General features: G+C 34.1%; 1 protein-coding gene across 3 annotated transcripts in view; it reads right to left on the bottom strand.

The window, feature by feature from the left end:
- PRKG1 (protein kinase cGMP-dependent 1) overlaps positions 1 to 27,303 on the bottom strand; it is a 1,343,496-nt gene that overhangs the window by 123,422 nt on the left and 1,192,771 nt on the right. For all 3 annotated transcript variants that reach the window (XM_074382507.1, XM_010333313.3, XM_074382508.1), the window contains one exon: positions 6,235 to 6,309. In XM_074382507.1, coding sequence (XP_074238608.1) covers positions 6,235 to 6,309 — 75 coding nt within the window. The remainder of the gene's footprint in view (positions 1 to 6,234; positions 6,310 to 27,303) is intronic.

Below are 27,303 nucleotides of genomic sequence, written 5' to 3' on the forward strand. Positions count from 1 at the left end.
CACTGTTTTATGTGCAGCATTTTGTAGGCACACAGAAAAATATCTGTTGAAGAGATTAAAGCATATGAAGAAGTGAATGAACATGGGTGATGCTGGTGCATGACGGACTGCAGAGTCACTGCAGGGAGTCCTTAAATCCTTATGTATACCAAGGGGCATTACAGATTAAAAAATATGTCCACACTCATTTAGGAGCTTTACATAGATTTTGACAAGAGAAGGAGTTCATAAAAAACAATATAGTGTATTATCAATCTAGATAAAAACTAAGTGCATTTACATATCTATAGTCATATAGTTGTCAGAACTTCCCATTGAAGGGCTTAGTTATGAATCCTTCAGCCTTCAAAACTAAAAGATGGAGCTAGGGCAGCTGAACTAATTTGTGCAAAACACTACTCATTTTCTACGAATGTCATGACATAAGTAGTTTGAAAAGCACCACTAGATGAAATGTATTAGAAGGTGTTTTTATTGTTTGGTGCTTTTTGTTTTCCTTAAAAGGTAATTGAGATCTTATCTTTAAAAGCAAAATACATTGAATCAATAAGGCTACAACTTGAATCAGTCTAGAAGTCTAAGTTTCTATTCACTGGGTTATCAGGTACCATTAAACTGATTTCCATGAATAGTATATAATAGTATTATATAAACCTAGCACTTTGGGAGGCCAAGGCAGGCAGATCATGAGGTCAGGAGATGGAGACCATCCTGGCTAACATGGTGAAACCCGTCTCTACTAAAAATCCCCCAAAAAAGTAGCCAGGTGTGGTGGCATGCGCCTGTAATCCCAGCTACTCAGGAGGCTGAGGTAGAATTGCTTGAACCCAGGAGGCAGAGGTTGCGGTGAGCCAAAATTGTGCCATTGCACTCCAGCCTGGGCAACAAGAGCAAAACTCTGCCTCAAAAAAAAAATAGTTATTATAAAAGTGTATACTATGAAGATGCTGATATGGTTTCAATATTTGTCCCCTCTAAATCTCACGTTAAAATGTCATCCCCAGTGTTGGAGGTGGCGCCTTATAGGAGGTGTTTTGGTTATGGAGGTGGATCTCTTATGAATGCCTTGGTGCCATCTCCATGGTAATAAGAGAGTTTTCCCTATCTTAGTTCACAGAGTGAGAGCTGGTGGTTTAAGAGACCCTGGCATCTCCCTTGCTCCCTGTATCTCTATGTGATATGCCTGTTTCCCTGTGGCCTTCTGCCATGATTAGAAGCTTCCAGCGGCCTTGCCAGTAACAGATGCCAATATTATGCTTCCTGTACAACCTGTAGAACCATGAACCAAATAAACCTTTTTTCTTCATAAATAACTGATCCTCAGGTATTACTTTATAGCAATGCAAAACATTTAACAGATGTTAAATAGAATAAAACAAGATATAAAATTAAAAATGCACTATAACTGTAAACCACAAAGATAGGTAATAGCAGTGTGTTTGCTTTAGATTGTTTGCACTGTCTTTCTCTATCTTGGCCTATGTGTGTGTGTGTGTGTGTGTGTGTGTGTGTGTGTGTGTGTGTGTGTGTGTATGCCTCTATATATGCATATATACACACACACACACATAGGCCAAGATAGAGGAAGAAAATGAAAGATACAAATATATGGGATTTTTTATTTGCGGAAATAGTTGTTTTGCCTATAACTGCTGATTATTTAGTAATTAAGATATCAAAGTTAGTATAACTTGAAAATATTTCATTTAAGATACAAGCTATACACATATATAAAAAACATTTAATAAAATATTTAATTTTTCTTTAGATATTTCTGAATGGTTGTGATTTTTATAAAAACAGGCTTCCATATAGAGATATAACCTTATATCCAAATACTCATCTCATAATAATTGTTATAACTCACTCTTAGAACCAATTAGTGAAAGTATTCATTGAATTACATATCAGCTTCCCTACTGAACTGTAAGATAATCTTTAGTACTGCAAATGGTGTTTTCTATTTGGTGTGCACATTATAAAGCACAATGCCTGACTCATCATAAGTAAATTTCTAAATGTTTATTAAACGAATGAATACATATTATCAATTGAAAATATGTACCTTTCATCACACATCCTACCTTCTTCTCCATATAAAGTTCAGTGAACCTTAACTTTGATCTGATATTGTCTCTTCTAATGTCTTTGTGATTATAACTTCCTATTTTAAAAAAGAGAAGCCCTCAGTGGATAATAAGCAGCAATCAAGTGAAGCTTAAGCATGCCATATAGGCAAAATTTTTGCCTAGAATTAAATATCTTTGTAGAATATATACCTCATAAGACAGACTCAGGGCTCCTATCCTGCAGGAGAGGAGTTTTGAGAACCACTTTTACTGGAACATTTCTCTCAAGCCAATCTTCCCAGACTCTCTACTTGAGCTGAATGCCTGGTATGGTTTTACTGAAAGGGAAGGTCTAAACATTTTGTGAAATCTTTCTGCCATTGAGCTTGATTATGCTAACATTTAAGTTTTTAAATGTCTTGACTTAATCTTTATAGTAAGTCCTACTTTTTTTTCGCTTCTTACTCAAATAAACATAGTCAATGAGATAACACCAATAATAATTTCCCACAGATAACTAACATAATCATTTTAGTTTAATTTTAAGAAATCTTAATCTTATCTTCCATAGATTTTGCAAAACATCAAGAAGACCTTGAACAAATAAAGCTTACAAAGTAGAGCCAAATTAACATTGTCTTTCTAAATGGTCAAGATTTTGTGATCTGTATGGAAATTTAGAGGTATTAACAGAAATATCCCAGATTTTAAACAAATAGAGCTGGTTTCTAGCCCTTACAGCATTGGAAATGCTTATAAATTCCTTAAATACAAAATAAAAATATAAAATAGTTAAGGGGAAGAAATTCAATAGAGAGAAACAACAATGCTGATTCAAATAGAGTTTTAAACTTGAGAGTTCAACTAGAAAGCTTTCTTTAGGGAATAATTCACAGTTTGCCTTCTTTGAGTGATAGGACACCTAATTAAAAGATACCTTACACTTCAGAAATCTTCTAATATTAATTATTTATTAGAAGACTATAAAATGCTAACTGTGTATAAGACACAACAATAACTCTGATATTTATTTATTTGGCTGTTTTTAGGAATAAAGGTCACATTATCAACCTCACTAGAATTTGGATAAAGGTTTTAGACTTTTTTCATCAAGCCATTACTATAATAATCAATATTAAAAAACATGAATTATACATTCATTTGGGTTTAGTGTGAACTGAAGAGAAAATTCAAAGAAAACTGTACAGTTGAATTTTTCTAAGACAGTAGATCTTAAGTGTTCTTACCACACACACACAAAAGTAACTATGTGAGGTGGTAGATGTGTTCATTAGTTTGATTGTGATAATCATTTCTCAATGTATTCCTATATATCAAATCATGTCATATACACTTTAATTGCATACAATTCCTATTTCTCAGTTATACCACAGTAAAATTGGAGGAAACAGTATAAATATAATGGCTAAATTATAATCTATCAAATTTATGGTTCCAAATAGCAATATTTGAAACTAGTTTAATGTAGGTAGTCATGTCATTGTCTTTCTTTCTTCTTTAATTAAAATTGAACTCTCTTTTAATCAAATGTTACTGTTTTATTAAAAATATATTTTTGAATATTTTCTAGGTAAGGTTTAATTTCATAATATGCTACTCAAATAAAATTATGTTGCTTATGTAAAATTAAAGTCTTCTTGTCCAAGTAAAATTTGATCAACATAAAGATATGGAATCTGTAAATTCAATTACATATCAAATGTACTGAAGTATGTTTCTAGTTATTTCTAGTGATATATTTTATTTATTTATTTTTGAGATAGAGTTTTACTCTGGTCACCCAGGCTGGAGTGTAATGACACGATATTGGCTTACTGCAACCTCCACCTCCTGGGTTCAAGTGATTCTCCTGCCTCAGCCTCCTGAGTAGCTGTTACTATAAGTGCCCATTACCACACCCAGCTAATTTTTATAATTTTAGTAGCAATAACATTTCACCATGTTGGACAGGCTGGTCTCAAACTCCTGACCTCAGGTGATCTGCCCACCTCAGCCTCCCAAAGTGCTAGGATTACAGGTGTAAGCCTAGTGATATATTTTTACAGCCTTTAAAATTTACAAAGTATTTTTACACACTGCCATCAATTAAATCTTAAAAACACCATTTTAAAAGTGTAAAAACTGAGATTGAGAGATAAGCATTAAGATATATGACCAAAATCACTTGTCTGGTAATGACAGAGACAAGCAGAACCCAAGGCTTTTGGCCTTCATTCAGGTTCATGTTTTTCACATTGACCAATTTTCTTCCAATGTTAAGAACTGTTGCCATACCTACCTCTAATTGTCAGAATATCTGAATTTCATTGTTTCAGTTTGTCTTACTGACTACTTTTAATTGAAGTATGTGCAAGTGAATTCATGAATGGCCAGAGTTCAGGAGATGTACACGTAGTTATCTTTATAAAGTCAATAGGACACAGAGAAACCTAGGACTAACTTGGTCACTTCCCCATCACTGATTAATTTGAATCATGTTAGTGACCTCAACTTTAAGTGAAATAAATAAGATTTCTACAAAAACATTCATTAGAAAATCTTCTAAAGTTTAATAGGAAAAATTAGATTAAACTTCAAAGTTTAATAGGGAAACAGGAAAAATACATTAGTCTACAAGACTCTTGACTTTTTCTGACAACTAAGAATACTTAACTGAATTGTGTATGAATTTTTAAGATTACCATCAGTTGTTTTATATATTTTACATATCTATGCATGCACACATATAGTGTTATATAATATGATTATAATTATATAATTATATAAACTGTATTACATATAAAAATTATACATATTATATGTAAATTATGTATGAGATGTATATATAAAATGATCAATGAGATCCTTAACTGAATACACACACACACACACACACACACACACACACACACACATACAAATAAGTAAAGATAAGCTGACATAAATTATAAGTATGAATTTTGTTATATAGCAAAATAATTCCTTTAGGAAAAGAACCCAACCATAACAAAGGGCATTTTATAACTTTAAAAACTGATGAAGTACCTTAAGTGGTCCCCTTTGCCACCTTGGTGGGATTATTATTAATACTGGAAACTAAATTATAAACTGAATATCAATGTGCATTTTAGCCTGTTGAAATAAACAAGGACAATTAATAATAATTATACAGAACATAAGCAGTCTCAGTGACTGCATGGAGTCTGGTGTTACAGCTGGCCTGTATAACTTTCTAATCAAACCTTAGCAGAGACACTGCAGGCATTCGACCTCAGGGCTATACAGAGGAGAAATTGTGAATATAGCTTTGAAAATAAAATAATTTTATGGATTAAGTTGGAATATAATTCTCAATATTTTAGTTCTAGGGCAAATTTTTCATCTTCATGGATTCTCAGAGCAAAATAAATTATTTTACTTCTTTTAATTTTCAGATTACTAGAAAGCCAACAGATCAAATTCTGGCCCCGAACTATCTGTTTAATGCTCACTGTTGTCAATTTAATCCTTTAGGTATCCTATATGTTATTAAATAATAATTACATTAGGATAAAGAGGGGAGATTATATAGATTACTGGTATTTTAAAAATAATAATTTTCCAGAAAAAGCTAATATCAACTTACTTTAAATCTTTCTCCAAAAATATTTTAATCAAACTATTCTTATAGACAGAGTTGTATTTTTATACAACATGATAATTAATGGGATATTTACCATCTCTTGTCATTTTCATGTTAGTAACATCAAAGTTCAATGTAATGATGAATTAGCACAGGGAAATATTTATAGCTTTATTATTTTTAATACAATCGCACAAGCAACTATGAAATACAACCACCAGTTGTTCAGGAAGTATTTTCTGGAGGACAGACAACATGTTTACATTTAATTTTTTGTATTAGATTTGTAAATAAGCATTTTTTTTCTTGCTGGGATGATCTTCATTACAAAATTAAAGTTTTGTATTTAAAGAGTGACATACTACTAAGTAAGCATACCAAATAATAATTATGTTGAAGAGTTTGCTTCTTTTGTCGCTCAAGTAATTAGTTATGTCCTGTCAGAATGTTGGGCTTTGTCAAGTCCAACAAAATATTTGATTTTATTTCTATTCAAAATCATTTTTTAATCAAGATTAAGGCCAAAGGGAAAAAGTCACTTACTTTGCTTTAGCTTCTGCATCTTCATATGCTTTATTAGAAACATCATCCAGCCCTCCAATCAAATGTTTGAAAGAACTATCAAAGGAAAAGGACAGTGATTAGAGTAAATCTTCTACAAAGCAGTAACAATGGCAACCTAGTCAGTGACATAATGAAACAATCTAAAGGCATCTATATAAAAATAAATTCAAACACTTAATGTAAATGCATTATTAGGAAGTATATCAGGTAATATTTTTCCTGAATAGAATATAAACTCTCTGAGATTTGAAACCTCTTCTACCTTATTTGCCAATACAGTTGCCAACACATAACCAAATCTGGCAGCCATATCTGGCAAAAGCAGATATTCAAATAATTGTTTGGAATAAAGTCTGTGACACATTAAATGACATATATCACAAAATTAATGAATAACTTAATTATAATACTGAAATGACAGCCAGATCTACCAGTTATGGAATATCTCTTATATGCCATGTACTATTATTTTAATTACCATTAACATATATTAATTCCAATTCTTAAACAAATTCTAAAAACAAGCATTGTTATCTCCACTTAACAAAATAGTAAACTCATTTTCAAAGGCAAAATAAATGTGCAGAATACAGGAAAACAACAGGAGAGAATCACAGAAAAATTAAATCATTTTGGAAGAGTGAAAAGCCAACTTTATCATAAAACAGGAAGAGTGATTTAATTGTTCACATGGAATCTATTCAATATCCTGCTGTGCATCTGGAACTGTATTCAGCCTTCTATAGTGAAGCCTTTTCAATTCTGTCACTGAAATATAAAATATTATAGAGGCAACACAAAATGAATACACACATGAATACTAGAATTACCTTTGAAAATTACTGAATACAACTAGATACAGTAACTCTTACTATACACTACATTCTGCAAACTACTGAATTAGAGTGAAGAAAAGAAAAAAGTGAAAGTCTATACTCAGAAGTCCTAGGACACACATGATAATCAGAGCCTCACTTACATGGTACTCATATGCCAAGTATTGCTCTAAGTGCTTTACATGTAATAACAAACAATAGTTCCAATGAGGTTTTTCCAAATAAAAGTATATGCTTTTATTTTGAAATACTGTGAGTTAGTATTACTATCTACAATTGTAATGGAGATAATTTTAAAGTACTTTAAGAAATTACATTTTAATTTTAAGCCTCTCTCATCTTAACAAATTAAATGGTTTGTGTGTTGTATTAAACAATAAGTTATGCGTGGTCAAGTCCCAAAACATAGTAAAATGCTTGCTGATTTAAAATTTAAATGTTCCTTAATTGCTTTTATATATTCTTTTTAACTTTGAAAAACTATAAAGAGAAACATGACACCCTTCTTGGGGCTGGCTGGAGGGGAATGGAGCAGCTGTTACTTCAGACCCTTGGGTAATGAGCTCATCTAGGGTGCATGGTAACCAGAATGCTGAACCTAATATATGAACTATTTCTATACATAAAGGGACCCCAGACAAGATTAGGCAGAGATCCAGGGAATCAAGAATTATATTCAAGAATATAAATCTTTCTGTAATGAATTGCATTAATTCATGCCAAAACAAATGAATGCTAAATAGACAAATAATAGGCAACAGTCCTTACAAAGTTTTCAAAAATATATTATCACTGATAAGCAATAAATATAATTTCCATAGTTGAAAAATATGTTCAAATATTATTTTTGTCATTGTTCTTTATATGGCAAAATTTCCTACTTTCCCATAGAATGTCTTGGTCCTTATCTAAACTTAGAGGAGGTATGAGTTTAGAGAATGTCCTTAAGGCTAGACGTGTTCACAATATATTGTAAAAACATATAATATCTGATTCATTTGCTATTTTTGTGTTTAGATAATACAAAAATTTAAGCACAGAATTTAAGTTCCTTGTCCAAGATGACTGCAGCTTAGCAGCATGTCCACCATTAGACGTATATTCCATAATGCTTCTGACCTTTATAAAATTTGGATATTTTCAACACAATGAAATCCAAAACACTGTGAAGAGGTATCGAAAGAGAAGAATCAAATAATATTATGGACTAAACATATGGAATTTATTTTCAAAATAAATATACTTAGAACTATAATTTTGGCCTTTTGAATTGGAACCATGTGTCCTTCATAAATAATCTTTACTTAGAAGCCAATCCTAGCCAAAAGAATATAACATTTTCTGAAACATTAAACAAATGTATCTTGCTGATATTCAAAGTCTTCTTAAACAATAAATCAACCATTATACATCACTGGAAGTTTAAAAAAATATAGAATTTCTAGTAATATTATTGAGTTCCAAATGACTGCCACTGTCTGCAGATCCCTGTACTGATCAATGAATAATTTAAGCCATCTTGATAAGCACAATTGATGGTGTTATAGAATTTATCACTCCTGGAACAAAAATGAACCAATTAGTGTTTCATTTTTCCTTCTCTCAAGACACTCTGTAGGAACACCTGCCAACTGTGTGAACCCTCATCAAATAGACATTTGGAAAAGTACTATTACAGGTATCAGATGCTTTCCTAAATAGTTACTCAGGTCCTATGATATTTCTTGACTAATGCCTTTTTTTTTACTGTTATTCTATTCTGAAAAAGATTATATTGAGATGTTGTGAAAACTCCAGCAACCGAATGAGTAGAAACCAGAAAATATTATTTATAGGTTAAAACAAATAAAGGCAACTAGAGAAAAATCATTAAATTCTCTTTTTAAACAAACTCACAACTCATAGACGTTACATTTTAACATTGTAAAATAAAATACCCAATTTCTACATATATGCTAAACCTAATTTCAAAATAAACTGAAGACATGTTACTGAGAAAATGGCTTTAGCTTAGGGCATCTCCACAGCAAACCTCTATGCATGTACATATTTCATGCAAAATTTTCTGTTACTTTTCTTGGGATAGAAAATCTGATTTTACAAGTCTTGACAGAATCCTTCAAGAAGTGTGGGTAAAATGTTATCATTTGAGTACACAGATGTTGAAAGAGAGCAAATGGGAAATCCCTTTTTTTAAGGACAAAAAAGAATTCTATATTTATGACTCAGATTATCAGACCATTCCTTTAGCTTATTTTGTTAAGCCTTTTGATTAAACTACAGGTCCAAGTTTATTCTTTTTTTTTTTTTTTTTTTTGAGATGGAGTCTCGTATAGCTATGTAACAATCCTGCAGGATCTGCACATGTACCCCAGAACATAAAATATATATATATAAAAAAATGAATAAACTTGGGTCAGATGTGGTGGCTCATGTCTGTAATCCCAGCACTTTGGGAAATCCCTTTTATGTGTAACACTGGCAGTTTATACATACTTACCAGGTGGTGAGGGAAAATAAAGGAAAGAGGAAGGAAGAAGGAAGAACAAGGAAGGGATTAAGGAAAGAATACAAGATGTATGGAAAAAGGGAAACAGGAAGGAAAAAGAAACTATAAGCTTTACACACTGAGAATGGTGACATTTAAAGAAATTATCCTCGAAGGATATCAGTTAAGAAGCTGTGTTTCTCAGTCTAGAAACTTTGTCTGTTTTAGAACGCTATGATGACAGTAACTCAGTGGGTAATAAATTTAGTTATTAAAATGTTTTCATTATTAAGGCAAAACATTCTTCTGAAGGGAGTTGATTACTCAGTGGTATGTCTAAAGAGAATATAATTTGGCCCTTCAGTTGTGATATAATGAGACTTCATCTAGACAGAAATGGTATTTTAAATTATTAGAAAGGCAGTCCAAATATCAGAGCTCAGCATTACCATGCTGTTAAAAAATCATAGCATTTATCATTTACTTTACAGTTTACAAAGCACTTTTTATATTCATGAATCATGTATGTATTCATTATGTGTGTGTGTGTGTGTGTGTGTGTGTGTGTGTGTCTGTATTGATTTTATTCTCATGACCTCCTATCCTTTATTCTGATATAATGGTTTAGAATTTTGTATAAACATTTTTAAAATAGAATATTTTCAAATTAAAAATAGGGTGGGAGAAAGTGTCATAACATTTAACACAGTTTTTTTCTTTCTTACACTCTCTAAATAGTCAAATGTTATAAATCAAAAAGAGTAAAAGGTGAAATCTTAAAATTTCAAATATTTCAATAGTGCTAAGCAAAATGCTTATCAGGTATTATTAGAATGCTTGGCAAAGCCTTCTTAATTTAACAGGCTATACCATTATGCTTTGTTAACCTGAATCTCATCTAAATTGTTTTTTAAAATATAGAAAGTTAGTGTTCCAAATTAGCTGGGATGTTTTACTTAGCTAAACTCAAGGTTTTAGAGGCATCCTTCATTGTTTTGGTACACTTATGCAGAAAATCCCTTGATTTACTATGTGACTTCAAGTGTTCTTATGTTTGTTATTTTTTGTTTACTTTACTTATAATGAGGACAATCATAATTCTTAGTGGTTTATACTATCAACTATCATATGACTATATGTTTCTTTGGAGAAAAAAAAAAATAATCCCCCAAGAAAATAAAAACGGTCACATCCATATTTTGCCAGTTATCCATCCATTTATTTATCCATCCATCCATCCATTCATCGTCCATCTATCCATCCATCCATTCACCCAGACACACACATATGTATATATACAATGCCTACTATCTATAAGGGACAATTCAAGCTACTGTGGATTATGCAAAGAGAATAAAGTACAACTTTGAGGAATTCACAGTCTTACATTACAGATAAGACACAAAGACTTACAATACAAAGGTGGGAAGTAATAAGTGGCTGAATACTTATCAGAAGGAAGGCAATAGTGTCTATAAAAGAATTTCATTTACTCAAGAATTTCAGGGAAAGCAATGACACTTTGATGAGTAGTTATCTTAGTTTTTTATCATGCACACATGTTTATATCTGCAACAGAGAGAATTATACACACAAAAGTATTAGATGTTTATTTGTATCTTTGCTTTGTAATAATGTCCCCATATCTGTTATGGAGATTATTCAGTAGAAAAATGTTTTTCAAATAATCAATATTTCATTTAAACTGTTTCCTGATTATAATTATATGCTTTAAAAGGTACCAACATTTGAAAATAATAACCAAATTTAGCATATTCACCAAAGGAATAAAAAGCTAAGAATTGATTTCAGGAGTTCTCCCCTTTTACTTACTGTCACTTTTGAGAAATAAAAAGTGACTTAGTCCTGATCAAGTTTCCATGTCTAATATGCCTATATAAATCTTTCTTTTTCAGGACGTGGTCTTGTTAAGTTGACTAGGCTTATTATATTAATCAAATGAAATCATACAGTTTTGATTTTTAAGATTTCGTGTGTATGCGTGTGTGTGTGTGTGTGTGTGTGTGTGTGTGTGTGTGTGTGTATGATTCCAATGACAATGTTAACAAATTGAAAGGCCCTGAAGAACTCTAAGGGATAAACAATCTATTGTAATTTTACAATCTTGAGTTAAACGTTAACATTTTGGCATGTATCCTCCTGGACTTTTTTTCAGTTATTTCAAAGTTGGAAGTGTATTGGTTTAGTACTTATTTGATTTTAGGCTGTCTATACTTATAACCAACTTAATGGTTAAGTGTGGAAAACAATCCAATCAAGCATGTAGGACACACCTAGTTACACAGAAATATCCAATATAAAATAACTAAACTTCTCAATTTTTTGTTTATTTGCTTAACTAGTAATTCTACTGTCGAAATACTGGTGACAAATGTTAGCTTAAATTTTATTTTTAACTCTTTCTCACTTTTAATCCTTAACTGTTAAGAACATATATATCTTTTTGGCACAGACGTAGTGAAAGAGAACACTTACATTGCTAGTGGGAATGTAACTAGTACAACCACTATGGAAAACAGTACGGAGATTCCTTAAAGAATTAAAAGTGGAACTACCATTCAATCCAGCTATCCCACTACTGTGTATCTACCCTGAGGAAAAGAAGTCATTTTAAGAAAAAGACACTAGCACATATATGTTTGCAACCACACAATTCCCAACTGCAAAATATGGAACCAACCTAAATGCCTATCAACCAGTGAGTGGATATGGATACAGATAATGTGGTATATATACACCATGGAATATTACTCAGCCGTAAGAAGGAATGATAATAATGGCATTTACAGCAACTTGGATGGAGTCGAAGACCATTTATCTAAGTGAAGTAACTCAGGAATGGAAAACTAAATATATGTTCTGATTTATAAGCGGGAGCTAAGCTATGAGGATCTGAAAGCGTAAGAATGACATAATGGATTTTGGGGACTCGAGGCGAAGGGTGAAAGGAAGGTAGGGGATAAAAGACTACATACTGGGAACAGTGTACATTGTTAGGGTGATGGGTGCACAAAAATCTCAGAAATCACCACTAAAGAACTTACTCCATGTAATCAAAAGCCACTTATACCCCAAAAATACTAAAGTAAAAAAAAATATGCATCTTAGTAAAGGGTATAAAAAGGGAAACGTCGTGTTTTCTAAAGAAGTGTTTTGAGATTTTCCTATACACAATTTTGACATAAATATTCTATCTTAAATATTTATATAGAAGATTCCTATATATTCACCCTTTTCTAAGGATGATTGAATTTAGAGTCTTTCGATAAGAGTAGTGTTACTCAGAGTATAATTGGTACACTATTTGTTGCCAGTCTATAAAGACATAAGCAAAGAAGTTTAGAAATTTTTTCTAGCAATTTGACAATGCTGAGACATCCAAGAGCAAGATCAGTGGACTTATGGTTTTGAACAGGGTACAAATTTGTGTTACTGTCAAATCCATAAGGTGAGAAACATTTGGTAAAAGCTGCATACAAGTTGTGCATAAGAGAGTATTATTAAATGTATGATTTTTTTTTTTTTTTGAGAGGAATCTAGCTCTGTTGCCAGGCTGGAGTGCAGTGGCACTATCTCTGCTCACTGCAACCTCCGCTTCCTAGGTTCAAGTGATTCTCCTGCCTCAGCCTCCCGAGTACAGGCACGCATCACCATGCCCAGCTAATTCTGTATTTTTAGTAGAGACAGGTTTTCACCATGTTGGTCAGGATGGTCTCAATCTCCTGACCTCGTGATCTGCCCACCTTGGCCTCCCAAAGTGCTGAGATTAAAGGCATGAGCCACCGCGTCTGGCCTAAATATATTATATGTATATTTATATATATTTTAAATAAACTAATATTTAAGATTACTTTGTGAATTTTAACCTAAAGTATGTAAAATTTAGAATCTATTTATTTTATCAAAAGAGAATTAAAATTTAGCCATACTTTACAGAAGTAATTGATAGAACTAGCTACTAATGAATGATTAAAAAAATAGAACATCACTTGTTCCATTTTGATAAAAAGTAAAAATGAATATTTTCAGTATTCTGATATTACTTTAAAATCATTTTTTCTGTTCCCATCAATTCTCCTCTGTGAGACTGGTTTCTCTACTCGGAGTGTATGAAACAAAACAAAAAACAGCTTAAGCATACATTATTCCCTGCGAGTAGCATTTCCATCATTCATTTAACCTAGATACAAAAAGTTAACAATCAAGGAACAGGTACATTTGACACATTAAAGACTAGACAGTGAAATCCACAGTGTTCTTTCAAAGTGTACCAATTGCAGTCAGAATGGAGAATTGCTATTTCACTCATAAATTGTGGTTTTGTTACGACAGCAAAACAAGTATAATAGCCATTATTTTTCTTATTGCTTGTATACATGCTTTCAATAACAATGTGATTAATTGGGGCAATTCTTTTCCTTTTATCCAGTGTTACATTTGTTCTAATATTTTTACTGAAATAGGATTTTATGTATGCTGAATATAATAGTAAAAAAAAAAAGTGGGCATTTATTTCTATGCTTTTTTTCCACTTGCATTTTTCTAGCAATTCATTTGTATTTTATTTTACAAAAACATCTATCTACAATGGATGGTGAAAATAAAAAACAAAACTGGTCCTTCAGCACAGATCTCAGAAAAGCACTGTCCTAGACCACTCACTTTCTGTCTCACCCCTGCTTATGTGCCCCTTTGAATCCTATCTGATACCCCATGGTTGCCTTTCAGAGCATATTGCAGAGTTCTGGAATTGTTAGTTTTTGGTCAGTCTCCTTCTCTACAAACTGAGCTGTGTGATGTACAGGTTTACAGACATTCTTTAATGTCCTGGCCCTTTCCAAAAAACGCTTGCTGATTCCTCTTCTAGATTGTCCTCTTCCTTCCTCCGTATCGAATTCAACACCAAATCTTGTACATTCCAACTGCAATAATCTGAAATGAATCCCCTTTTCTATATTATCTTGGGGTCTCAACTGCCATTGTCTCACTGCAGAATTCTGTAACTGCCTTTTCCTTTATTTCCTCTCTTATCCTTACACAGTGGGCAGAGTAATCTTTTAAAAACACAAATCAGATCACATCACTGTTCTGTTGACCTCTATAACTTCTCTGAGTTATACTATGCTACATTTGACTAAGAATACTTCATGCCTCTGCCTCAGGGCCTTTGTCTTCTGCCTGGAACATTATTTCTCTAGATTTTCACGGCTTTTTCTCAGTACCATTCAGGTTCCAGCTCAATTGTTTCATCTTCATACAGGACTGACCAATCCAGGCAAAGTAGCCTTTACTTAAAATCCTTCCTGCTGTCACACTGTGACTTTAACTCATTTTCAGTCACCACTAGCTAAAAACTACTTTGATTGTTTAAATATCTGCTGTTTTTCTCATGCCAAAATGAAGATTTCATGAGATCAGTCACCTAGTTTAGCTTCTTCATCAATCTCTTTCTCTTTAGGAACTAGGTTATTTCCTGGCCTGTGATAGAAATTTAAAATGAATTAATAAACAGATGGATGGACTCACTCAACCACTTACTCATTTGTTCATTTTTATATATGTATGTGCCCAGGATAAGACAAGAAAACTCTTAAGTTTCTGAAGCAATGTTTTATTTAAAATTCAAGATATATGAGTTAAAATTCCTGTGTGTGCCTTACGTAATCCACCTATATGAATTTTTAGGACAAAAGCTTAGTTACAATGAAAGCTTCACATACATTTTGGGTCCTAATGAAGCAATACATTGGTATCAATATGGGAGAAGTGGTTTGAAACACTTAGCAATTTAACACTGAATTATACAGAAGGACATTAAACGAGGGTAATTATTTTAGACCATAATGAAATTTATATCCATGAATCCCAATTGCAATTAAAGTGAAAGAAAAGATTTGAAAATATAGCATGACTTTCATTTTAAATTAAAAGCAGGAGAAATTAGAATCAAATCTCATGTGATAGTTCTTAGCCTTTTCAGTGTTTAGGAGGAAAATATAAGAATAGATTGCCCTAATGTGCCAACTCTGTATGTTTCCTTTTCTTTAAAAACAAATATCTCTAAACTATACTGAAATCAAACAGTCCATACAGTGGACATACTTTTTGTGGCAGGCCAATTATTTTTGATGTTTAAAAGAAACTCCCTTTACCTTACTATATAAAATCCATACTAATGAAAGCAGATATTACACATTACTCTTCCTATTGTTACTTTTCTGGACCAAATTACACTGTTTTGACATAAAAACCAATGATAAGTTTCACATAGGTTTAATTAATTTCATCAAAATAATATACTTTCCCAAAGAAAACAAAGAATCAATACTAAATTATTTTTTATGACACTGTAAGTTCTAAATTTTAAGACCACTTTGTGATAGAATTATGTAGAAGCAAATGTTCATTTTTTCTCCAAATTTTGGTATTCTCGAAGCAGAGTCCATGGAAACAATGAGCATCTTATCTATTAAAAAATTTTCAGAAGAATACAACTGACGAGAAGGAGAGAAGCAATAAAATAAAATAAAATAAAATAAAATAACTCCTGGGTACCAGGCTTAGTATCTGAATGACAAAATAATCTATACAACGAACTCTCATGACACAAGTTAACCTATATAACAAAACTGCACGTGTACCCTAAAACCTAAAACTTTTTTAAATTTCAAGCTTCGCTACTTAAAAATTATTTAAAATTTACAAATTCATATAACTGGCAAAAAACTTATCAAAATTGTCTAAAAATAAATAGGTAATATTTATTAAAAACAAAATCTATAGCAGATACATTCTGGTTTATATAGATATATCAATTATAGCAGATATCAATTAAAACAATCTACTTTTTGGTAACTATTTAAAAACTGCCCCTGAAAAACTCTGGCCAAGAAAAATGTCATGGGAATGCAAATACTATGATAGTCACTGATTTTCTATTACTTGAAAGCAAAATCCTAAAATGGCACAATAAATCTATCCCAAGATATCTTTTTGTTACTTATGCCCCAAAACTCCTTGAAACAAAGACATTAACCCCTGGCTTAACATTTTTATAAAATTCAATCAATTCCTGGACTTTTAATTTCTGTTCTCATTACATGACTAGAAAGGGAAATACATAGCTTTCCCCCACAAAAAACACTAGAAGCTTAACAATAAATACATCCCTTAATGTCGCAAATTAATGTTTATATAATTTAGCAATATAAATTTCAAGCAAAACATGAAAATACTAGCTAGCATACATTAGGACTGTACAAACTATTTACATGGATGTTCCCTGTTTTAAAGGTAAGGTAATCAAAGCTAAAAAAATTAAGTAATTTGCCCAAGGTCACATGTCTAGCAAGTGTCAACACTGGGATTTGAACCAATGCAACCTGATTCTAACACCTGCAATCCCAGCCACAATTGACACCATATTTATCTCCCCAATATGGAAATCTCAGGTGATCTAGTTAATAGTTGTGGCTGGAATTTGGTATTAAATATCTGCTTTCTCTCTCTCACATCCTGCCCTTATGACCAATCAGATTCTTTTTATTATTATCCTTTAAGTTCTGGGATACATGTGCAGAACGTGCAGGTATACATGTGCCAGGGTGGTTTGCTGCACCTATCCACCTGTCATTTACATTAGATATTTCTCCTAATGCTCTCCCTCCCCTTGCACCCTATCCCCCAACAGGCCCCACTGTGTGATGTTCCCCTCCCTGTGTCCATGTGTTCTCATTGTTTCACTCCCACTTTTGAGTGAGAACATGCAGTTTTTGGTTTTCTGTACCTGTGTTAGTTTGTTAAGAATGATGGTATTCAGTTTCATCCATGTCCCGGCAAAGGACATGGACTCATCCTTTTTAATGGCTGCATAGTATTCCATGGTATATATGTGCTACATTTTTAAAATCTGGTCTATCATTGATGTGCATTTTGTTTGGTTCCAAGTGAACAGTGCTGCAATAAACGTGTGCATGTGTCTTTATAACAGAATGATTTATAATCCTTTGGGTATATATCCAGTAATGGGATTGCTGAGTCAAATGGTATTTCTGGTTCTAGGTCCTTGAGGAATTGGCACACTGTCTTCTACAATGGTTGAACTAATTTACACTCCCACCAACATTGTAAAAGCATTCCTATTTTTCCACATCCCCTCCAGCATCTGTTGTCTCCTGACATTTTAATGACTGTCATTCTAATTGGAGTGAGATGGTATCTCATTGTGGTTTTGATTTGCATTTCTCTAATGACCAGTGAGGATGAGCTTTTTTTCATGTTTGTTGGCAGCATAAATGTCTTCTTGTAAGAAGCTTCTTATCCTTCACCCAGTTTTTGATGGGGTTGTGTTTTTCTTGTAAATTCAGGAGACCAATCAGATTCCTTGAGAGAAATAATTTTTATTTCAATGGGTCACCTTCTTTCTCCTATTGTATTATTTGTATAAAAGTTCCAATTAAGGAAGTAATCAGTCTCCTGGGGCTGCCATAACAAAATGCCACAGACTAGGTAGCTTAAAGAACAGAAATTTATCTACACACCCTTCCAGAGGCTGGAAGTTCATGATCGAGGAACCACCAGGGTTGGTTTCTGGTGAAGTCTTTTGTCCTGCCTTTGGCTAACAGGCCCATATTCACGGCACCCTCACAGGGCCTTTCCTCTGCATGTGGGCCCTCCTGGTGTCTTTTCCTGGCTTCCAAGGACTCCATTCCCATAGATTTAGGGGCCCACCCTTAGGACCTCATTTAACCTTAATTATTATATCTTTATAAAGGCCCTGTCTCAAAATACAATTTCATTGGGGGTTAGAGCTCCAATATATGGATTTTAAGGGAGATAATTCAGTCCTTAATAGGAAGTCTAATGATGGAACATCAATGTCAATCTAGAGGATACATTTTCTTGTGTATTTGGGCTATTTAATACAATTTTAATTTGTAATTTTTGAAAGGCTCATAAAAATAACTCAGCTTTTTATGGTTTTTATGAAATAAACTACAAATGAAAATCTTAATAAATAGACTTGCATTTTTTCCCTTGACTGCAAGTATAGTGACATTAGCATCATACTTTTCTGCCATGGGAAGTACCCCAAGTTTTTTTTAAAGCAAGTCTCCTTTTCATTGTTGATAATCACAGAGTCTTCAATCTTTTTCTCCTGGACTCTTGCTCCATCAATTACAGTCTTTCTTATTTTTTCATTGTTTCCCTTTTGACTTTTCTTTCTTTTTAGTCTAAACAGGATGTTCTTTCCAAACCTAAAAATAGAAGCAAAACTGTCCTCTGTAGTCAAATAGCCATTGTGAAGAAGCTGCTTTTCTTATCTCTCATCCTCGTTTTTCGTTTAATTCTCAGCCTATTGCAGCCTGGAATTCTATTTCCATCTTTCTTTCACCCTTATTATAACTTTTCCCCAAAATTATCATTACTCTGCTAACTGTTCACCCCAGTGGTCTCTTTCCCGTTCCCATCCTCAGTGAGTCCTACCCATTAAGATGACAGTAGCAAACCCAGTGGCAACAACAAAAAATAATGTCTCCAATCATTGCCAATGTTACCTAGATGAGAATACGTGAGAGACAAGGCTAAGAGAGGTTATGTAAATTTGCCTGGGAGCCAGAAAGTGGTAGACCTAAGATTTGATCCCAAGTAGTCTGATTTTTATTAGAACTTAGTTCTTACATAGTACACTAATTTAAGTTCTGCCATAAAATAATATTTACCCTTAAGACTTCAGTTCATATCCCCAGGCTGATGATTTTCAAATCTCTATCTGTGTCCTTGAACTCTCCAGATACACATTGTCATCATTTTTCTCTGTGTCATATGCATATCTCACCTGCACCTCAAACTCAACCTAAAGATCACTACATTAACCAGCTTCCATCAAGACTTGCTGTTGGGTTTCCTGTCTTTCTAGTGGCATTGTCACATACAAATTGTTCAGGTTAGAAATCTTGGTGTTATCTACGACCCTTCCCTTTTACCCAAGTCCATCACATCTACCTTTGCAATCTCTCCTGAATTTGGTCTTCTTTTTCCTTTGTACTTCCACTGCCTTATTTAGGTTATTGACATTTTTACATCAAAAGCATCCTCTGTTTCACTGTCTTTGATCTCTCCTACCCTACTCTTTCCTAAAACATAATCAAACTCGCCAGTTACCACTTACTTTGTTGGTATAAAATCAACAGCCTAAAACGGGTATAATAGACAGAGCATGGTCATAGTACAGACAGTCCTGGAATTCTAATATAGCTGTGTAACTCTAATAAGTTCATTGGGTCTTTCCGATCATTAATTTCTCTCTGAAACTTTTTATATTTTCGGTTCCCACAGGGCTATTGTGGGGATTAGCTGACATGAGTGTATTAAAACAAAAGCATCATATTTGGATGCTCAAAAAACTTATAAATTGGCTTGTGTGAATTTGTCCTTTCTTTTCTACCACTGATCACAATCTATATCAGCTATAAACTGGGATCTTCTCAGGCCATAAATTTTTATTCCTATTTCAGTTATTATTTGGATAATTTCCATTTTTCTTTTGTCTACCCTTCCTTTTTGGGTACTTTTTTGGCCTTTACTATTTACTTTCGACATGTCAGAGAAATCTTATTGGAGTTCTTTTCTAATCTCAATTTTCTGAAGGCTTATATGTGTTTATTCTTTTCCAGAACAAAGAAGCAATCACTAAAGAATGAACAATCTTTCAGATTCTGTCAGTAACTAAGTTCCATGTCTCAACTGCAAGAGAAGAACAAATGTCAAACTAACTCTTCTAAGACGGTGATATATCTCATGCCTTGGGCTGATTTGCCCCAGTCATGTTGTTTCAACCAAAAATTTAAGCTGGCAAGGGTGCAGTGAGAACAGATGTTCTCACATATTGTCACTGGAGAGTTAACTGTATAATGATCCTAGACAAAAATTTAAAAATATACATATCCTTTGAATCAGTAATTCTAATACTGTATATTTCTAAAAGAGGGGTAAAGTTTAATACACAGAATTCTTTACAAAATAAAAAATTAAAATGAGCTTAAATGCCCAAGCACAGTCAAGAAAGTAGGACAAAATATTCAATGATAAACATGAGACATTTTAATCAACAAGGTAAATTGCTAAAGCAATATGGTAAAGTAGTGTGCTATAATAGGCTTTGAAAATAGAATTATACTCAAATACCATTTCTTTACTCACAAGCTGTATGTTTTGCTACATGACACTTTGGCTATCTGAAGCTTAGTTTACCTTTGAAATGGAGGGGAAAAAAGATTCCTTGAAAGTTTGCTGTAAGAGAAATTATCTAATGACTTTATCTATAGTACATCTAGCATCTATCTCTATACATTAATATCTCTGTGTATGTGATTTATTAATACTGCCCCAGGATGTAGACCAGGCGTCCCCAAACTACGGCCCGCGGGCTGCATGCGGCCCCCTGAGGCCATTTATCCGGCCCCCCGCCGCACTTCGGGAAGGGGCACCTCTTTCATTGGTGGTCAGTGAGAGGAGCACTGTATGTGGCGGCCCTCCAACGGTCTGAGGGACAGTGAACTGGCCCCCTGTGTACAAAGTTTGGGGACGCCTGATGTAGACAAAGCAGGAGAAAAATATTTAGGCAGAATTATCTCACTATTTAAGGACATATGAAACTATCAACAGTAATTGCCTTTGAATGGCAGGTTTTATTTATTTCTATGCTTTCCAATTTTTTTAAAACAAACAGTTACTACATTTATAATCACATGACATAGACTGTATTTGAAAGGTGAAAAAAGGAGATTTAAAGTGAACCCTATGGGAATAATGTAAAATAATTAAATAAAATATGTTATTCAGCCCAAGTGGGTTTCTTGTCTAGATGACAATGTACTATCCCGAATGCAGCTAGGAGGACAATACCCTTCTTATCAGAAACCCAATCATGATTTGCCTTTGCTAGTCTGGCTTTCCATTTAAAACTAATTGTATATGACTGTCGAAAAGCAATGGCTAATATGATCACTGTACTTCATTCAAAGTAGTAAATTCTAAAAAGGCCTCCTTTGTAAACAAAGCTATCTGGGAATGAAGTTTCGCTGTTATTGTGGCTGATGCTAATCCAATTCATATGTCCATGCTATGTGTTTCAAAACGAGTACCAACTGCTAGATATACTGAAAAGAAAAGAAAAGAAAATTCTTAGATCTTTATGACCCAGCTGGACCTGTAATAACTGTCTCACCAGGGAAGTGTGAATACTAAAGTAAGCAAAACCATTTAACTCTACCAAAAAAAAAAATGCTGTGGATGTCTAAAGCAGAATCATCTTTCAAACATCATGACTATAAGGTAAATTTTTAAACTGGTTGCTAAGCTTCTGTCAGAAATAGATCCTGGTGTCCGCCCCTCCCTGCTTTACCTCTGGAACACAAGAAGCATTATAATGTCTTCTTCAAATAAACAGCCAAATATTGTGCATAAAAAAAGTAAGGAGATTTTCAAGTACGAAATTTCAAATATTATCTTTTTAATCAAAGAAATTAAAATGGATATTTATGATTTAGAAACTGAAAATTGTAATATTTTTAATTTACTCATACAACTTGTTTATGAGTTCCAAAGACATTGTGAATTTCTAAATAACAAATTTTAAAACATCCAATGGACAAAAATGCAAGCCTTAGAAATACAGTAATGTTTCAAGCATTTACTGGAAAAAATGAATTATTTATTCATTGGTGCAAAACAAAACAATAACTAATTAACATAATCAAAGCCATGATTGTGATATTTAAAAATGATTATGAACTCCAACATCAATTTCCATTCATCTTCTAATTGTAAAAAATAAAATGAAACAAAACAAAACCCACATTTCTGTCAATGGATACTGCAGAATATCTGCATAACATTTAGGCAGTCTGAACTTAACACATCCATAACTGAATCAGAAAATTACTTCCATCTCAACCTGCTCTATCTTGATCTATTATTTATCTATTATATACATTTATTATTTGTTCTTTATTAAATACATCCAAGTCTCCTAAACTAGAAACATTTCCCTTTCATCCCTCACATTTAATTATTCATAAAAATTTGCTTTAGACTAAAGTTTATTTTTATTTTTGTGTCTTAAGTCAGTCTGTTCTGTCGCTCAGGGTGCAGTGGCATGACCTCGGCTCACTCTAACCTCTGCCTCTTGGATTCAAGTGATTCTCCTGCTTCAGCTTCCCAAGTTAGCTGGGACTATAGGTATGCACCACCGCACTTGGCTAAGGCTAATTTTTGTATTATTGGTAGAGATGGAGTTTCACTATGTTGGCCAGGCTGGTCTCAAATTCTTGACCTCAAGTGATCCACCCACCTTGGCCTCCCAAAGTACTTGGATTATAGGTCTGAGCCACTGTGCTCATCCCTAGACTAGAGTTTAGACTCTTCAGTTCCAATGAACATCCTTTAGGACTGCTGCAGCAGTATCCTAAAAGTCTCTCTGTTTGAGTTCCTTCCCATTGTAATTAATCTCCTGCCCTCTTCCTTGGAAAACAAACACAAAATATAGTTCCAATGGTTCTCTGCTGGTTGCTTATTGCCCCCAAAATAAATTTGGATTATTTTATTTTGAGATACTATGAACTTTCTTTACAATCTATCCCAATCTCTTCTTTCCAAACACATCTTCCAGCTTTCCACCTAATTATCCAGTTCCTCCTCCCATAAATTCTCTGTTCTTGCCATACTCTCCTTATTACTGTACAAAAGCCTTTCTAAATTCCCTTTTATACATGCCCTTCCCGAAGCAGTGGCTCTCTTTACCCTTCCTTCCTCACTTCTAATATACCTACTCAAACTTAACAACTTGGCTCTCACGTTATTCTGTCCAGGAAGTTCTGGGATGCTATTGGCTAAACATATTCCTCTATCCTCAATTCTCCGCAAGTATTTGTTCTTACTTGAACTGCAGTTGCTCATGCTGATTTTTGAATGCATCTGTTTGGACTAAGAGTTAATCCAAGGAAGAAGACTTTGCTATTCACCTTTATATCTCTGGATCCCAGAATAGGATTTGGTTTGGAATTTGTACTGTTAATTGATTTATTGCTTCTCAGCTCCAAATTTACTTTTTGACTGCTTTGTTAAAGTGGATCAGGCCAACTGGCAATGAAACTATTAGCAGAGGGCACTGGAGAGATACTTCAAGGACAAAAGGGTTCAGCTTCTTGGTTCCAGTGTGCTTAGTAGGCTCTTGCAGTTTCTCCAGTGTCTGGCTACTGTAGTATATGGCAGCCAGCAGCTTCCCCAGGAGACTTCCCCTTAGGTGGTTTTATACCTCCCTTTAAAGAGCTTCCCTGCACCCTATAGCACAGATTTCTGGCAAAAATTCTACTGGCATGATATCACAGAGACTTCACTGCCATCCAGTAAGTAACAGCTATGTCCTTCCTAACAGGGGATGATTTTCACCCTACAGGGAATATTTGGTAATGCTTGCTCAGGGCATGCTTTTGAATGTCACACTGGAGAGGTGAAGGATACTAGTATTTAGTGGGTAGAGGTCAGGATGCTGCCAAACAGCCTACATTGCTATGACAGCCCCTCCCGCCCCAACACAAAACTATCTGACCCCAAATGTCAATAGTGCTGAGCTTCAGAAATCCTGCACTATAACAAAGTCTAGCTCATAGTCCCAGCAGGGTGGAGTGGGGAGGGGTGGTGAAGGGCAAGAAGGGAGGTGTCTTCACTGGGTGCTTTCTCACAGGAGTAGTGTTAGTGAATACTCCTTATATCTGCTATTGCTATATTTTCAAAAGCTCTCTCTATTTCTTACTGGGGAATCTCTTATTATTCCAGTCCCCTATTATAGTTACTAATCTTTTTTTTTTTTTTTTTTTTTTGACAAGTGCCATTGCACTCCAGTCACTCAGGCTGGAGTGCAATGGCACCATCTCAGCTCACTGCAACCTCCACCTACCAGGTTCAAGAGATTCTCCTGCCTCAGCCTCCTGAGTAACTGGTATTACAGGCACACGTTGCCATGCCCAACTAATTTTTTCTATTTTTAGTAAAGACTGGGTTTTACCATGTTGGTCAGGCTAGTCTTGAACTTCTGACCTCAGCTGATCCGCCTGCCTCAGACTCCCAAACTGCACCTGACCCATAGTTAGTATTTTTTATCATAACATTTTGCTGCTCAAATTACTATATGCTGATTAGATTCAAACTAATATGGCAACACTCATTCATTTATTTCAATAGATAGTGGGTTCTCATTTCCTAAAACTGTGCTAATTGTGGATGCAGCAGTGAACCAAATAAACATAGTCCTGTCCTCCTTAAGCTTGTAGTTTGTAAGTCAGTATAGATTAACAAGTGTTATAAAGTATGACATGGCAAGTAAAAGGATAGTACAGTTAAAAGCAGCAGGTGAGCCAAAGTAGTTATGGGAGGTGAGGAGAGTGGGCTAGTAAGGACCCATATGTTTTTAATAAAATAAATTTATTAGCTGAATTGATAAAATTGTCGATTAAATTCTATAATTCCAACTATTTAGTCAGAATGATGGATATTTCAATCTTGAGGATCTTACCCATTTGAAGAGCCATTTGGAACTCAAATATTTTACTACTGATAGATCAATCTGTCTATCAATTTATCTATTGAGATATATCTATATAGATCCATATATCTAAATATATTTATAAGTACAATAATTAGATTCAGATTTAATTCAATGAAAATAATTTAGTTCAATTCATAAGCCATCAATCCATCTTTTCAGGTGGACTTTTAAAAAAATATCTTTTATTGCACTTTAGGTTCTGGGGTACATGTGCAGAACATTCAGGATTGTTGCATAGGTACATACATGGCAATGTGGTTTGCTGCCTCCATCTCTGTCACCTATCTCTGGCATTTCTCCTCACAGTATCCCTCCCCAACTCCCTACCCACCACAGTCCCTCCCCTAGTCACCCACAACATACTGCAGTGTGTGATGCTCACCTCCCTGTGTCCATGTGTTCTCATTGTTCAACACCTGCCTATGAGTGAGAACATGTGGTGTTTGATTTTCTGCTCTTGTGTCAGTTGGCTGAGAATGATGGTTTCCAGATTGATCCATGTCCCTACAAAGGACCCAATCTCATTGTTTTTTATGGCTGCATAGTATTCCATAGTGTATATGTGCCACATTTTCCCTGTCCAGTCTATCACCCATGGGCATTTGGGTTGGTTCCAGGTCTTTGCTATTGTAAACAGTGCTGCAGTGAACATATGTGTGCATGTGTCTTTATTAATAGAATGATTTATAATCCTTTGGATACATACCCAGTAATGGGATTGCTGGGTCAAATGGAATTTCTATTTCTAGGTCCTTGAGGAATCACCACACTGTCTTCTACAATGGTTACACTAACTTGCACTCCCACCAACAGTGTAAAAGTGTTAAAAGTGTTCCTATTTCTCCACATCTTCTCCAGCATCTGTTGTCTCCAGATTTTTTAATGATCACCATTCTAACTTGCATGAGATGGTATCTCAATGTGGTTTTGATTTGCATTTCTATAATGAGAAATGCAAAATGATGATGAGCATTTTTTCATATGTTTCTTGGCCTCATATATGTCTTCATTTGAAAAGTGTCTGTTGATATCCATTGCCCACTTTTGAATGGGTTTTTTTTTTTCTTGTAAATCTGTTTTAGTTCTTTGTAGCTTCTGGATATTAGCCTTTGTCAGATGGGGAGATCGCAAAAATTTTTTCCCACTTTATTTGTTGCCAATTCACTCTAATGATTGTTTCTTTTGCTGTACAGAAGCATTGGAGTTTAATTAGATCCCATTTGTCTATTTTGGCTTTTGTTGCCAATGCTTTTGGTGGTTTAGTCATGAAGTCCTTGATATGCCTATGTCCTGAATGGTTTTGCCTAGGTTTTCTTCTAGGGTTTTTATGGGGTTAGGTCTTATGTTTAAGTCTTTAAACTATTTGGAGTTAATTTTAGTGTAAGATATCAGGAAGGATTCCAGTTTCTGCTTTTTGCTCATGGCTACCCAGTTTTCCCAACACCCATTTCTTAAAAAGGGAATCCTTTCCCCATTGCTTGTTTTTGTCATGTTTGTCAAAGATCAGATGGTTGTAAATGTGTGGGGTTGCCTCTGAGGACTCTGTTCTGTTCCATTGGTCTATATCCCTGTTTTGGTACCAATACCATGCTGTTTTGATTAATGTAGCCTTATAGTATAGTTTGAAGTCAGGCAGCATGATGCCTACAGCTTTGTGGGTTTTTTTGCTTAGAATTGACTTGGCTATGTGGGCTCTCTTTTGGTTCCATATGAAGTTTAAGGTGTTTTTTTCCAGTTCTGTGAAGAGGGTCATAGGTAGCTTGATGGGCACAGCATTGAATCTATAAATTATTTTGGGCAGTATGGCCATTTTCACAATATTGATTCTTCCTAACCATGAGAATGGAATGTTTTTGCATTTGTTTGTGTCCTCTCTTATTTTCTTGAGCAGTGGCTTGTAGTTCTCCTTGAAGAGGTCCTTTATATCCTTTGTTAGTTGTATTCCTAGGTATTTTATTTTCTTTGTAGCAATTGTGAATGGCAGTTCATTCTTGATTTGGCTCTCTTTAAGTCTGTTATTGGTGTATAGGAATGCTTGTGATTCTGCACGTTGATTTTTTATCCTGAGACTTTGCTGAAGTTGCCTATCAGTTTCA

Source organism: Saimiri boliviensis, chromosome 12 (genome assembly GCF_048565385.1).
Source record: "Saimiri boliviensis isolate mSaiBol1 chromosome 12, mSaiBol1.pri, whole genome shotgun sequence".
Lineage (NCBI taxonomy): Eukaryota > Metazoa > Chordata > Mammalia > Primates > Cebidae > Saimiri > Saimiri boliviensis.